The following is a 16,326-nucleotide window of genomic DNA, read 5'->3' as shown; positions in this document are numbered from 1 at the left end:
AGTTATTATAAGGAGCAATTTATTATCAAATTAAAATATAATATTAAAAGTGACCATGGATAAGCAAGGTTAAACAAACATGATTAAAATGCATTGAATTAAATGAATTAAATGAATCAGTGCATTAGCACTGGATGGTGGTAAGGATAAGTGCCTAAGCACTACCCAAACTTTGAACTTGAAGCTTGGTCCAAGATATCTTGGTTTGCTCCGCCTGGTTAAATTTGAAAACCTACTCACCAGATGTGAATAGGTATTAAGCACTGGTTTTAATGGTCTTTGCCGCCGGGATCGCCTCTAGCCTGGTGGTGTATTCGTCTGCTGCTGCCGGGGATCAGGTTCTGTGCTCCATCATGAATCTCTTCCTGGAAACACTCGATCAGCTCGCGCATTGACGTCACCAGTGTTAGTCCACTGCTACGGTGTCCCAACGTTGCCAAAAAACCTTCCAACGCGTTTCGAAAGCTCTATTAGTGTCTTTCTTCATCAGGGTAAGTGCTGGTTACATCTGTGCTTCTTTATATACCCAGTCCGTAATTGAAAACAGTTCGTTATTGGCGCGGTTTGCTGATAGAACAACTTGTTACTTGTTACTAAAACACAAAAGACACAGCGCACAACGCTCATAGTGCATTAAAGATATATTAAAACAACAAATTAATAGGGTAATTATTGTGCGTACATCAATAAAAAATCAATTAGACATTTATGGGATATGTTACCCATCCACCAGCAATGCGACCCGGATCAGATGTCTTCAGCAGAGATCTTGCATCACACTGTGGACCGGATCAGCAGTCATCCACTGTTACTGGAGTTGGTGAGAAAATCCCAGATATAGAATGGGTAGATAAGGAGTCCTTTAAATGTCCCCGGTGAAGGTGAACAGTGTCTAGCCACAAGTGGCTCACTGGGGAACGGCCGTGTCCCGCGGTCCTCGCGACGGCTGGTCTCTCTCCTTCTCCCCACCGCACCGGCACTTCCGGGTGATGACGTCACTCCAACTCGCGTCGCGTCACGTCAAGATTCTCCTCCGGTGGCCGGATCATCATCTTCATCAGAACCTTTACGGTTTCGAAACGCGTAGGATAGTGTACTATTGGACTCTCTGCCCCCACATATATTGATCCGGCCACCGGAGGAGAATCTTGACGTGACGCGACGCGAGTTGGAGTGACGTCATCACCCGGAAGTGCCGGTGCGGTGGGGAGAAGGAGAGAGACCAGCCGTCGCGAGGACCGCGGGACACGGCCGTTCCCCAGTGAGCCACTTGTGGCTAGACACTGTTCACCTTCACCGGGGACATTTAAAGGACTCCTTATCTACCCATTCTATATCTGGGATTTTCTCACCAACTCAAGTTACAGTGGATGACTGCTGATCCGGTCCACAGTGTGATGCAAGATCTCTGCTGAAGACATCTGATCCGGGTCGCATTGCTGGTGGATGGGTAACATATCCCATAAATGTCTAATTGATTTTTTATTGATGTACGCACAATAATTACCCTATTAATTTGTTGTTTTAATATATCTTTAATGCACTATGAGCGTTGTGCGCTGTGTCTTTTGTGTTTTTGTCTAACGTTCTAGGGGGTGCCCTGAGCCATCCCCGGTATCACAGCTGCAGACGCTCCAATCTGAATATTAGGTCACGTAATATACCTCTAATATCACTGTATTATCACTTCACGTGTGTGGTATTGTTTAATAGTTGCGCACTCTCTGTTCACTTTTGTTACTTGTTACTAACTTGTTACTAATACCTCCTAATTGAGATGATGGGAGGACTAGTACACCAGCAGCAGCAGACGAATACACCACCAGGCTAGAGGCGATCCTGGTGGCAAAGACCATTAAAACCAGTGCATAATACCTAATCACATCTGGTGAGTAGGTTTTTAATTTTAACCAGGCGGAGCAAACCAAGATATCTTGGACCAAGCTTCAAGTTCAAAGTTTGGGTAGTGCTTAGGCACTTATCCTTACCACCATCCAGTGCTAATGCACTGATTCATTTAATTCATTCAATTCATTTAATTCAATGCATTTTAATCATGTTTGTTTAACCTTGCTTATCCATGGTCACTTTTAATATTATATTTTAATTTGATAATAAATTGCTCCTTATAATAACTCTATTGTTATCCCTTGGGTAATACACTATTGCAGGCTTCCTGCATGTTTTTTCTTTTTCTCTTTTTTTCCTGAGGTTCTAGTCCAATAGAAGAAGTTTCAAGCAAATCCCTCTACATCCTTGCCTCAGCGCCAGAAGAGGTTGCCTTGCCCCTCATGATGTAGATGGACGAATATCGGTATCAACATCATGAGGAGGAATACTGCAGGACCATATTCGGTCATCTACGTTAAGGGGGCACAAGGTTTTCTGTGGGGGGGGAGGGGGCGGCGGCGGTTACAGACACCCCATGCTTCCCCGAATGTATTTCAAATAAATGCTGGGGATCACGCGACGCCTCTAACTTAATTTACCTTGCCTTCCAGCAACACGTCGCCATGGCAACCCGGCGTCAAATGTCGCTGCGGGGTCACGTGATGTTGCGTTGTCATGGCAACGTGATGTCACATGACCATGCGGCATCATTTGACGCCAGAGCCGAACGGAGGAGGGAGCGGGTGGCGCGAGCAGGAGGGGAAAGCAGGCATGGGGCGCAGGGAGAAAAGTTTGCGCTCCTCTGATCTACGTCATAAGGGGGTTGGGCAGTGCTGGAGTACTGGCTTGTTTTATATAAAGTTCTTCCTCACTAATGCATTGGGAGGGTCAATAATTTTAATAACAACCCTTCAGCAGAGACTGAGGCTACATTTTATATATTTGATTTGGTATGAGGTGTCATTTTCATGTTGGTCAGTGTGAATGTCACCACACAATACTGGGGGAGAACTGGATATTCCTACATTAAGGGGGTAATTCTATACATGCCATTTCTGCTATGTGCGGCCTCAAATCCCAATTATCTTCAATGGAGATTTTCAGACGAGAAAGATGCCAACGGCCACTTGGGCACATATAGAATAAAGCCGTAAATGTGCACATGGTTAATTGATTTATATACAGTATAAAACATATACTTTACCCTACTCCAATATAATTTCCATAACCACTGCGTATTAGACACAGTACATGTCACATTTCAGGAAGACTTCTGTTGTCTTCTAATCTCATCCATGTACTGCCTGCGATAGAATCCACCATGCACAAGAGACACCTGACACCATGCACAAGAGACACTTGCCACCATGCACAAGAGACACCTGCCACCATGCACAAGAGACACCTGCCACCATGCACAAGAGACACCTGCCACCATGCACAAGAGACACCTGCCACCATGCACAAGAGACACCTGCCACCATGCACAAGAGACACCTGCCACCATGCACAAGAGAAACCTGCCACCATGCACAAGAGACACCTGCCACCATGCACTTTTGTATCCCTGTCTCTATAAAGGATTTAGAATTAAAGACTTCTGCGAGTGTACAGATGTAGCAGACGTTGGTGCAGCTGCTGGCACACGCCGGTGGATGCAATAACGTGGTGGCCCCGCCCCTTCTTCGCTCGCATCTGTTACCATTACAATGGCGTCTGCTCTGGTGAGCGCGTTGTGTGTCCTGCTACAACACACCGCTACTATATCTGTATGTCAGTTACTGGCCTAAGACTCAGAAGGGATTGAGGACATAGTGGGATTATAAAACCCAATGCATATTTTTCAATGAAAAGAGGAAAAATAACCTTTTTAGAATAACTACGTGATGGAGAAAGTAGCTAGTGATGAGTAATTAGTGTAGTTTTCACGGGTTTGCCTTCATCGTGTTTTTTAAGCTCTTACCACTGAACAGACCACAAGAAAAAAAAGTGCACACAAATATCTTCTCTGCTGTAGAATCCTGCAATGATTTCCATTTCTGTTCTATTCACTTTCGAAGGCAAGGGCTTAAGAAAGATGATAGAACAGTAAGAGGAGGTACTGAATTTGTATCATAGATGTGGATTAGTGATCACAGATGTAGTCTTGTGTTCAGTGGACTAATGCTCAGTTCTAGCAGTTGTATCAGAACTGTAGGACATTATATTTTTTCAGACCACCATTTGTTTTTCATAAATGTTGTTCAACTGGCACTTTAAAAATACCTCTTCTTCAGATGCCATATCTGATGCCATAGTCCAGCATCATCATGTAATCAGCGTTGTGCAGACGGGCTGGTAAAATTGGGGCCTTTCTCCAAATTAGAAGAGAACATTCACCATGTCCTGTGTTCATATAACTATTTATCTGTTTTCCAACCAGTGGAAGAGCTTCAGAAAAGAATACAACAAGCCGAAAATCCTGTACCTCCTCCTCCTCCGCCACCACCACCCCCACCTCCACCTCCACCGCCACCTAATCCTATCCGGTAAGAAAGTCCATTCTTCATAGCAGAAGAGCTTCTAAATGTTGATACATTGTAAATACGGTATCCCACCTAGCAATACACATCAGCGTTCCGATGAAAGTACTCTGCTATGTACCTGCTTTTATACTGTTTTTGACAGTGGTTTAATAATTGAAGATATGTTTAATAGCCTTGCAAATTTCATCCGAAAATGTGGAAAGTACAATAACAAATGGTAGTAACAAAGGAGGGAGAGGGAGTAGGGGGTTTGATACCTTTTATTGGACCAACACGTAGTTGATATGTTACAAGCTTTCCAACCTCTCAAGGTCCTTCATCGGGTCCTACTCCTACCCTGAGAGGTTCGAGAGCTTGAAACATATCAACTATTTGTTGGTCCAATAAAAGGTATCATACCCCTACTCCCTCTCCCTCCTTACTATATGGAAGACAGGACCAACATGGCTACCCATTCTTTTTTGAACAACAAATGGTATAATATATGCAATGTATACTAATGCACCCGAGATACTCATATCCCTTAAAAAAAAGTAGGGAAAATTCAAAGCTAATTTTGAACACTTTATTTATATAACCCCTTCCCAAATACAGTTGGGAGCCAGATAATGTTATAATACGCTGTTCACTTAATAATGGGACTGGGCATATGAGATTGTGTGTTCAACATTTTAACATTCTCACAGTAAGGATTTATGCTCACAAAAGGTTATAAATCTCTGCAGAAAATGTGTTGATATCGTTGATAGTAGATGGGGGCCAGTGTATTAATATTACTCTGTTTAAGTGAATGCACAGAGATATCCTCCGCAGAGAGTCTTTGGCAATCTCAGTGCTGTACTTGATATTGTGCCCTATTGTTGGCACTGCATAAATAAAATGACACACAGCAGAAACACAATGCACATCAATCACAACACACCCCCCTTCCTTGTCATTACAAGATCTCTCATGTCAATGATTCGGAAGCGACCCGGTGGTGCGGGAAGTGCAGCAAAGAAGGAAGCGGCTTCCCAACCTGAGTCTGGTAAGAATTTTTTACGCCCTATGAAACCAAGGGATTCAACGGGCCCAATGTGTAAACTGGCAGCAGATTAAACGTAGTCACTGTTCAAGCAAAATCACACAAGTGTACATATTTTCGATTGAACTTTAAATGTTTTCATGGTAACCAAATACTTCGAAGGTTGGTTTTCCCAATTGGAACTGTTTCTATTTCGTTGGTCTGTAAAGTCATTTTCATTAGCCAGATTAAAGGTGTGGTTCTGCATATTAGTAAGGTGGGGCGCAGGGGGTCTGTAGAGGTGAACAACATTCATTTCAGCTCCTGGGACCCTCTTCTTCCCGGGAAGCTTACCTTTGAAGCTGCCGCGGGTACCATCCCCATGCAGGGGGAAATTTAACACGGTTTTGTTCTGGAGACCCCCTGCTTCATAACCAATAAAAGAAAAATAGGCTGGAATGCTGCTTTAAGGTATCTGATGAGAATGAATTTAAAAGGACTTGGCAAAAAGAAAAACATTAGTTGACAGAAAGTAAAATGTTCACATTAAGGTAGACTTAATCTTTTGAATGCAAACCATTACATTGACAGGTTTCTTTCTTGTTGCATGCTGCTTTGACCAGGGGCTCCTGTCCTCAAGGGCCACCAACAGGTCAGCCTTTAAGTCAACGACTGAGACACTGATTGACCCACCTGTGTTGAAGTTTTATCCTTAAAACCTGACCTGTTGGTGGCCCCCGAGGACTTGAGTTGGCCACCCCTGGCGCAGTAACATTATAACATACAGTAGTTAAGTAATAATCCCTGAAGAACAGGGCATTACTGGCCAATAATGCCCTGTTCTGAGGGGGATTATTACTATTATAGGCTAAATGTAGGCTTATTTTTATTTATTTTTAATTTTTCATAAAAAAGATAATTTTTTTTAGTCCTATTGATTTTTATCAGCATGTTTTTACTGCAAGTTTATTAAAAGTAAATTGTACATATACACAGACCCCTACACACACACACACACACACACACACACACACACACACACACACACACACACACACACACACACACACACACACACACACACACACTGCAGCCCCCCCTCTATACACACAAACACACTCTGCAACCCCCCTATATACACACAAACACACACTGTGCAGCCCCCCTCTACATTCACAAAACACACTGCAGCCCTCCTCCACCATCTACACTTACAAAACTCACAACACACAGCAGCCTCCCCTCTACACCCACAAAACACACAACACACAGCAGCCTCCCCTCTACACCCACAAAACACACTGCAGACACACACTTACAAAACAGACTGCTGCCCCCTCTACATCCATAAAACACACACCAGCAGCCCCCCTCTACACCCACTGCAGCCCCCATGTAGACACACACACACAAAAAAAAACCTCTGCACCCCTCCTCCACCCAAAAAACACACACTGCAGCCACCCCTCTGCACCTACAAAATACACTCTGCAGAGACACACAAATCAATAAAACAGACTCTGCCAACTCTACATCCACAAGACACACACCAGCAGCTCCCCACTCTTCACCCGCTGCAGACCCCTGTAAACCCACACTGCAGACACACACTAACAAAACACTGCATCCCTCCTCCACCCACACAACACACTCTGAAGCCACACACACTGCAGCCCCCCTCTACAAGAACAAAACACAAACAGCAGAAACACACCAAAAAGACTCTGCTGCCCCCTTTACACCCACAATACACACTCAGCAGACACACAAACCTTTCCCCTCACTCTCCTGTGCGGAGCTCTCTGCAGACAGGGTGGGGGAGGAGCCAGTGCCTTGCTGCTGTCTTCTGTCCAATCACCTCCCTTGTCGAAGTGCAAATTTCACTCTTTGTGAATGAAACCTGAAAGCTGATTGGCTGATAAACTTGGCAAGCTGCCAAAAATCCCGGGCCATTACTGATTGGTTAAAATTCCGGCCATTATCCTATCAGAGAGCAGGGATTTCAATAATGCCCGGAATTTACCAGCTTTAGCCTACAATATTTATTACGGTGAAAAGGACCTCAATCTGTCTTCAGCAATCTGTACTTCTTATCCTTCGATTTACCAATAATGTAGTTCGCTAGAGAATGTAATAGATGTTTGTGTTTATATTCCATTATTGACTGTAAAATCACTATTTACTCTGGAAACAAATCCCCCACCTGGATAACGGTTTGAATGAAAATGGAAATTGTTACCTTCAGAATGGACTTTTCTTTTGCGTTCTGGTCTCTTGCCGGACGGAATTAATCTTCGAGTCGGTTCCGCGTCTAAGTCCTTGTTTCCTATTAATGGTTTAGTCTTGTTTTCTCTACTGAAAACAACCAAGTTGAGGTTTGAAAATGTAATTTTTTTTTTTTTTTAATGTTAAATAGGTCATATTATTAGGAGTACAGAGTCAGGCAATAATGCTAGAAACCAGTGTGAGGCATTGTTTTAACATGCTCGCAGTATTTCTTTCTGCATGCAAGGTCCTGTCAGCACTCAGTGGTTTTATGAAAAGCCATTAAACATTGACACAATGTGTTTTGATTCTATTTAAAAGCCTGTTTCTAAATTTTTAAACAATAACCAGAGGCTGATTTTAAGTGTTCGGTGAAAATGTAAATATTCAAAATGGCATGTTTTTCTCCTGATGTGTTTTTTAGTTCTGAGAATTAAATGGTTCCCCGCAGGAAATTGCAAACACACAACTGGCAGGTTAAACGTAAGATACTGTAGCATTGTTAAATCTTTCATTTCTGACAATAGACCATAGAAATGCATTAAGCATGTAACTGAATTTCACACTGTACTGTATTAATAAGAAAATGGGCCAGGAGTTGTTGCCATTTTTATTTTCATTCTGCAAATTCCAGATCTGAGAAAGGCAAAATTCATTTTAAAGGAGTTGGGCTCCATTCCAATGACACTAAAATCCTATTAACGGGTTATTAGATGGTGCAGTAGATTTTAATAGTGTTGGCCATAATTCTCCATCATCAGTCATTAATTAGTGTGAAGTCTGCTTAAGTGGTTTTAGACCATCATCATTATATGAGCTGTAAGTACTTTGCCTCTTATTCGTTGAGTTCACACCACAGTACCACAGGAAATGCATTAAACGTGATGTTTCAGCTTGTTTGTTCTGTTTTATTAAAGAATAATTTTCTTGTATGAATCAGGGAGAGATTGTGTATACTTGCCGTCTACACGTTAATGATCTATATTACGCGCTATGTCTAGCTCTCAAGCATACACTTATTGTTTTGTCAGTTACACTTCTAAAAACCACTCGTCAGAGCATCAGAATACTCTGCCGAAAATAGCAGGAACACGTATTTTTACTCTTGTGGGATTTAGTACTTGCAGGTATTACATTGCCCGCCAAATTTACTGGATTTATGAGCTAAAGGAGGTAAAATAATGCTTCTTGGTCTTCTTTATACTATAATAATAAAAGTCACAATTACTTTAATTCTGACTACTGGCGAGAAGCTAAATCTGGCTCACGTTTCCTTGTCTATTCCTTGATTAGTTTTCTTGTTCTGTTATCTCTGAATTTATAGTGAATTTGAAGTTTGGAAAAAAAATACTATTTCCTCTGCCACTGGCCTCAATGCATTTTATTAGTTGTCAGTATAGTTTTAAACCATTTACTGCCAGATAATCTGGCACTAGCCTGTATGCACCTCTGGCAGTGAAGGCTTAACCCTTAAGCCTAACCTTACATCCTTACATCTAATTTTCATAGGCAGGGATAACCCATGTAGATGATATTCACACCTAAACACGTTTCTGATTTCTTGCTCGCTTTCTGGATTTTATTGACAAATTCTATTCTTTAGAGAAATGACTGCACTCATTGTTTTTGATTTTCTAGTAAATTGTAACTGAAATCCATCCATATTTCTATAGAAAAACTTCACCCAAGCCAAGTCCGATTTAGAAGACTCAGCACTGTAGTAATAGTAATGAAAAAGATTGTATTAATCAAAATCAATAACCAACATTTCGGTTGACTGTGGAACCTTCCTCAGGGTGGTTTCCCAACAGTGGACAAAACCATTGGTTATTGGGTTTGATTAATACAATCTCTTTGATCACTATTACTGCAGGGCTGAGTCTTCTACATCGGTCCTGTTTGGGTGAAGTATTTCTAGATATTTGATTTGCACTTGATTTACAGTTATGCTGCTGAGGGGTGTGTGTGTATACACCCACACACATATATTCATGTATGTCCGTGTTCTTCATCTCTATTCTTTTATATATATATATATATATATATATATATATATATATATATATATATATATATATATATATATATATATATATATATATAAATCAGTTTGAAAAAGGACTTATTACAGATCCTTTTATAATATATTATAATTGTTTCTCTGTAGAAACCTTTTGTAAACACACATGCTGTTTTTATCTTTTGTGACTCTAAGAAAAAAGGAATGAATGATTATATTTTTCCTATAGAAAATGTCGGTGACTTGAAAAAACAGGCAGTGGAAGAAATGATGGATCGTATTAAGAAGGGAGTTCACCTTCGCCCCATAAACCAGCCAAACCGACTTAAGAGTCAGGTCAGTAAATCGCTAACATGTCTTTGCGACATGTTCTGATGTGCGACTAATATGTAATCCACAATTAGGTTGTAACAAAGGAGGGAGTAGGGGGTATGATACCTTTTATTGGACCAACAAGTAGTTAATATGTTACAAGCTTTTGAACCTCTCAGGGTAGGAACCGATGGAGGGCCCTGAGAGGTTGGAAAGCTTGTAACATATCAATAAAATATATCATACCCCCTACTTCCTCTCTCTCCTGTGGAAGACGGGACTAACACGGCCCCCAACCCTTCTTTACAATCAGGTTAAAATTCAGCTTAACTTGCTCTGTGAAAATAAGGTGCCATACAAAGGAGGAGGAAGGGAAATGTGAAAGGTGAGATATTTGGGAAAGGTCAGTGGTAGGAAAACAGGATCCAATTTTCACTGGTGTCACTCATTGTAATCACAGCATCATTTTAAATTCGTCTACGCTCAGGCTGGTTTACAGTACAATGAAGCACATCCAAAATATTGTAAAAAAAATAAGTAGTATCCTCTCCTTGTAAAGTCACGTGCAAAATATTTCTGTAATGATTCCAGTTCTTCAATCCAACAGTGCAATAGCACCCGGGTACGTAGTAATAAAGATTCCACTGATTTCCTCAAAGTACAGGGACAATACCACAGGTATGATGTCCCCACTACTGTGATTTACCAAGTGTTTGGTTAAAATAACTAAACTGAAGCAATGTCTGAATAATGACTATAAACAGTACTCCATCACCAGCAGGAGACCACAGCATCAGAAGCAGCAGCACCAACCACAGCAACAACTGCAACCACAACGCTCCCTGCTGGAAGTGCACAAGAAGCGAAAGTGAGAATACACTGCATGCTTGCATTGTGCAAGTAGCTGTCTGTGTGTCTGTGCATGTATACATAAATTCATCTTTCAGTTGTCAAGTGCTTTAAATTCAGCACCATGCACTCTGGGTAAAGATTCCAATATGTATGTACTACATGCTTCACATAGGTTAGTGTTCTATGCTGATAAAGTAATATGGGAAATGACGGTACCTATACATGCATGTATCCCATATAAAGGATGTGTGATGATGGGTAAGTGAATTAACTGTTTAATAGATTAAGCCCCCTGGGAGTTTGTAATCCCCTGACTGGCATAATGGACAAGTGGAAGTAAATAATGTATTGAATAGCCACTCATGTCATGCCTTATATAGTAGAAATATGGTTGGCATGTTTTTGTTTTTACTTGCTGGTGATTAATTTCCTTTGCAGCTGCATTGGTTCAGTTCCAAGTCTTCATGCACGTGGCTTGTTTGTGTTGACCATTCAAGTGGTCCTTTGCTCTATTAGATTTGTGTTGAGTTGAATTAGCTCAATTTATGGTGTTTATTTTTATGTATGTTGACATGTTTTGATAGTCCTACTTCTTTTTAGTTTTTTGTTGCTGTTAATTGTGTACACCGCTGTCATAGCAAATTTGTGATGGACTTTTCAGTGCCCTTCTTTTGAAATCTGCATAGGCTCTGGAAGCCTAATATTTACCTGTGCAAATGTCTGCACTCACACAATGATTTCCCCTAAGAACACATCCCCATGCCCTTTTTTTCTGTGGGGCCTAATTACACCAGAGAAGGTGCATAAATAGGAGGTTAGGCACATCTGCATAAACCACAACAAAGGAAAAAGGTCTGAGCTGTGAAGGACCCTCCAGAGGTGACCATTTGCAGAATTGTTGGCTGTATTTGAAAACATGTCCTTGAATTCCTAACAATGATGTAATTTACTATAAACTGCTTCAAGTGGGCAAGGTGAACCAAGGCTCTCCGTAGCAGCCAGCAGAAGGTAAAGAGAGAGGCTCTTAGCTGTAGAGTGCACAAACAATAGACTCTGACGTGCTTTGAATGCCGAGGTGTGAACCATTTAGTGGGCTCCCAGGTTCTGATGCAACCCACTTCTCTCCCCTTACTCATGAAAGGGATTGTATGTGGTTGGAGAGAAATGTTTCTTCTTCTTTATATGTTAAGGAGCAATGCAACAATAAATATAAATGGTGAAGTCGGGAAGGATGCCTGAAGAGGACGCATTATCGTATTTGTTCAAGTTTGATTGTTACACATTTTTTAATGTTTAATCTTCACATTAATTCTACATTTCTCAGCTATTATAATTACTGAACAAATGATAAAAAAAATCCCTAGTGCTACATCTATCATGACATATTATATAGTTAAATATTTATCTGTATTTCTTCTCATAAGCAAGGATCATTTAGTAAAATCATTTGACCAAAGTATATGAAGCTTACAACCACGTCACGGTGTGGCCCGTCTGTAGGTCCTAACGCTGCTACACCTGCAGGAACCTCTCATAAGCTTTAGCCAAAGAATTCAACTAAATGATCCTTGCTTATGAGATATACAGATAAGTATTTAACTATATACAGTAATATGTCACGTTAGATGTAACACTAGGCTTTGTTATCTTTTGTTCTATACATGAGGTTATAATCCTAGTAGCATTCTTTATGACACAATATATACTGTATGATGTGGTGGATTTAGGTTCTGACCTTACAGGGGCATTGTGCGTTTATTATAATTACTGGCATCATTATGTCGTCATCTTTTTTTTTTTTTTTTTCTTTGCATGCTCTTAACACCTGCAAAATAGATACAGGGATCCAGATGGAACATGTAATTAGTAATAAACTAAAGAGTGAGATTAGATGAAAAGTTAAAAAGACCAGCATGCTTCTTCCTTCACGGTCAGGAACTAGCTCTGATTAAACTTCTAACACTTCATGTTCCGGGTCACAACCAGACTAAGAAGAGCAATAACAATATATTAGTTATGTAGCACTGACCGAGTACACACAGCACATGGATTTTCTATGCTCTATATAACGGCCCCCAAGGAACCTACAGTCAAAATGCCACAGAGGTAAAGTAAGTTACAAGCCATCAGATTAGTTACTACTGTGATTTTTCAGCAGGCTCTCCCCCTTCAAAGCAAGAGTCTAAACTTCTTGGTCACTGGTTCTCCCATGAAAATGACCCTTGCGTGCAGGATGCTATTTGCTTGTAAACTGCACTAGAGATCAAGCACCTCCATCACCTGTTCTGCTATGAGCTATTGTATAGACACCACTACATAATAATAAATACACCTAGTAAATGGATTGTCCTTCAGTAATATCACACTGATTGTCTATATTATCATTTTTTTATTATAAAATATAGAAGCCTCAGGGGTTTCTGATGTAGGGATGACCTACACTTCATACCAAATAACTAATGTGTCCAATTTGTCTCTTTCATGCAGTTACCTAATTTTTATTGTTCACATGATCCACCTACTATGTAAATCCGAGGCAGCAGATATCCTAGCCAACTCTAGTCCTCAACAGATATCCCTGCTTCAGCATAGGTGGCTTAGTCAGTCTCTGCTTCAGCACAGGTGGTGCAGTCTTCGACTGAGCCACTGATTGTAATAATAAATCATAATAATTGTTTGTTCTTGTATTACGCTGCTAGTTTTACATAGCACTTTACAGACATTTTGCAGACACAGCCCCTGCAAAGCTTACAATCTGAGGCACAGGGAGATAAAGTGAGTCACAAGGAGCCAACACTGGGAATTGAACCAGGTTCCCCTACTTCAAACTCAGTGCCAGTCAGTGTCTTTACTCATTGAGCCACCCCTTCTCCTTGTGCTGAAGCAGTGATATCCTGAACACCTGACCTGCTGGGTGGCTCTTGAGGACTGGAGTTGGCCACCCCTGTCCTAGATAATAAGCTTGTGTTTTCTGTACTCCTTCTAGCCTCAAGACTTGAAATCTTCAAACACTGCAGTCCAGGAGTTGAGGGGGATACTGGTAAGAAAGCAAATGCGCCTATAGTTTTGGTTAACACCTGGTACGTTTGGGTGCTCCAATATGGTGTGTTGTATGTTTTGCAGGGAAAGGTTAATTATCATACTGTTGCTGATGGTCATAACTAATTATATATGTTCTGTAAATAGATCAGAGAATTAATTTTTAAACGGGCATGCAATTATTTCCAAATCAACTAATCTTGCACGATTTGGATCAGCGTTCTGATTTTCAGGTTTGTTATAAAGTCATGACCAATAAAGCCAGTTTGGAATGACCTGCAGGCCCTAGTTTCTATTTAACACCTACACTGCCATAAGTACCTGCAATGTATTGCTTCAATTCAGGCTGCTCTGGCAGAGGCAGGGTTAAAATCAGCCAGCGGGGTCAGCACCAGCTTCTACTTGTAAATATGATCTAGCTTGGGTTCACTGAAGAATAAGGTTACCTTTCCATAAATAGCCTCTCTCTTACAGCAGCTTCCCAAAACATAACACATGATTGTGAGGCTTACAAACACCACCACAGTTAATGAGCAGTATGTACCTATTTATTGCCTGCCCAGATCCACTGTTGTGATAGAACGAAGAAACACTAACATACTGTACCAGGAGAATTGATGATCACAGACACGTTATAAGTTGTATCTCCATTGCAATCAATGATCATAAAAAAGATATGGTTGGCTTTTAAGGAGAGAAAAAAAATGAATTAACCCTTCTTTGGATTCACTTTAGGACACTCTGAGCACTTCCGGCAATGACAGAAGATTGAAAGGTCACGGTACTGCCTCCACCGAAACCGAACTGGAAAGAATTTTACGCCGCAGGAAGGTGACAACTGATTCCTCCAGTAAGTGGGATGGAGGGGTGTACGGGGGAGGGGGGTCTTAAATCAGTGAGTCACATGGAAACCAGAGGATGGGAGGACAAGGTAATTAAACATAACACAGAGAAGGGAGGACAATGGACATTAGTGAGAGATGTTGCATTAACTGTAAGCAATATTTGAGTTGGATAGTGAAATAGAAAGCATGAACATTTCAGCGCACCACGTTCATAGAACAAGGCCATAGAAAAGTCACATCTGGTTCTGTATCAAGGACTAGTACCATCATTACACAGGTGTATTGAATACCTATGCCTACATCATGCCTGTGTCTCTATATTTCTAGTTGTTGTACTAGTTTTAGTTATTTTCTTCAATTTAATCCTAAAGGTATTTTGTCTAAATATTGTAGTAGTTTTCCTTCTGTTCTCCTCTATCAGAGCTTTGCAGAACCCTTTGTAGCAACAATGAAACTCGTACCACAAGTTGGAAACCCCTGGAGATAATAGGGGATAATGTGGACACAATATCTCTTAGAATAAAAATAGAGACGTATCCATGTAGAATTCACTTGCTCTACTTTCTTTCACTGTTCATATTTGTAGTCTGCTTTTTCCTTAGTGGTTGTTGGAAATTCTGCCCTGCCTTTCAGTTCTGAAAATTCACATTGTACAGTCGAGTGTTATATTAAATGTTTTGGTCTGCAGAAGAATGCTGATTTTTATAAAAATATGCTATACAGTACCCATTCTTATGTTTCCTGTGAAATATTTTATTTCCAGGTCCGGCTGGGACATTGACAACCCTTGAATGCAAATCAATGCCAGTCTTGGGTTCTGCACCCAATTCTCTATGCCAGGGGAAAAAAAAAACAGAATTCGGGGACCCATGCAGAAATCCAGTGGGAGGTGAAGAGCTGCCTTTTAAAGAAGGAATTGCAAAGGTTGCAACTCAGTAAGTACTGTACTGTACAAGGAAGTGTTTGTGTTTACCCAAGAACCACTTGGGTCAGGGTTTCTCAACTCCTGGCCTCAAGAGCCCCCAGCAGGTTAGGTTTTATGGCTATCACTGCTTCAGTACAGGTGGCTCAATCAGAGCCAGCTGTGATATCCTGAAAACGTAACCTGTTGGGGGTTCTTGTGGACTGAAGTTGATAGCCACCCCTGACTTGGGTCATTTTTTTCGGAGTGCTTTTCCCCCCCGTTTACATTGACAGACCAAAATAAAAGCGTCAGAATGGTCTAATGCCTTTCACCAAAGAATAATAATATCTTGCATCATTAATCAGAGTTTTTACTTTCTGTGCATAGTTCAAGCTCTTCGTTGGCAGGCTAGTAAAATGGTTAGTCTAACAGCGGATCAGTTAATTTAATGAGAGGATGGGTTCATTGTCATTTTTTGTGCAAAGTGCCACTTTAGGCATTGAGAGCATCACTGCCCCCTTTCCCAAGTGTGCATTTCGGAGACATCCGGCAGCGGATCAGTTTGTTTTTCTTACAATTCCTGGCTTTTGTTGAAATTGGTCTCCATTTTTTGCTTCCTTTCGCTTGCCAGAATGTCAGGTAGCTCGTCAGGTCAAAGAAAGGGAAGTAGG

General features: G+C 41.0%; 1 protein-coding gene across 3 annotated transcripts in view; it reads left to right on the top strand.

The window, feature by feature from the left end:
* The window catches only part of SHTN1 (shootin 1), a 104,367-nt gene that overhangs the window by 74,493 nt on the left and 13,548 nt on the right, over positions 1-16,326 (top strand). The window contains exons 11-17 of one of the 3 annotated variants that reach the window (XM_075612007.1): positions 4,313-4,418; positions 5,360-5,442; positions 9,933-10,039; positions 10,797-10,883; positions 13,854-13,907; positions 14,642-14,756; positions 15,515-15,686. In XM_075612007.1, the coding sequence (XP_075468122.1) occupies positions 4,313-4,418; positions 5,360-5,442; positions 9,933-10,039; positions 10,797-10,883; positions 13,854-13,907; positions 14,642-14,756; positions 15,515-15,686 (724 nt within the window). Of the gene's footprint in view, positions 1-4,312; positions 4,419-5,359; positions 5,443-9,932; positions 10,040-10,793; positions 10,884-13,853; positions 13,908-14,641; positions 14,757-15,514; positions 15,687-16,326 lie in introns of all 3 variants that reach the window. The other 2 variants (XM_075612006.1, XM_075612009.1) reach the window with 2 other exon arrangements.

This window comes from Ascaphus truei, chromosome 8 (genome assembly GCF_040206685.1).
Source record: "Ascaphus truei isolate aAscTru1 chromosome 8, aAscTru1.hap1, whole genome shotgun sequence".
NCBI lineage: Eukaryota > Metazoa > Chordata > Amphibia > Anura > Ascaphidae > Ascaphus > Ascaphus truei.
This window is presented reverse-complemented; position numbering and strand designations above follow the sequence as displayed.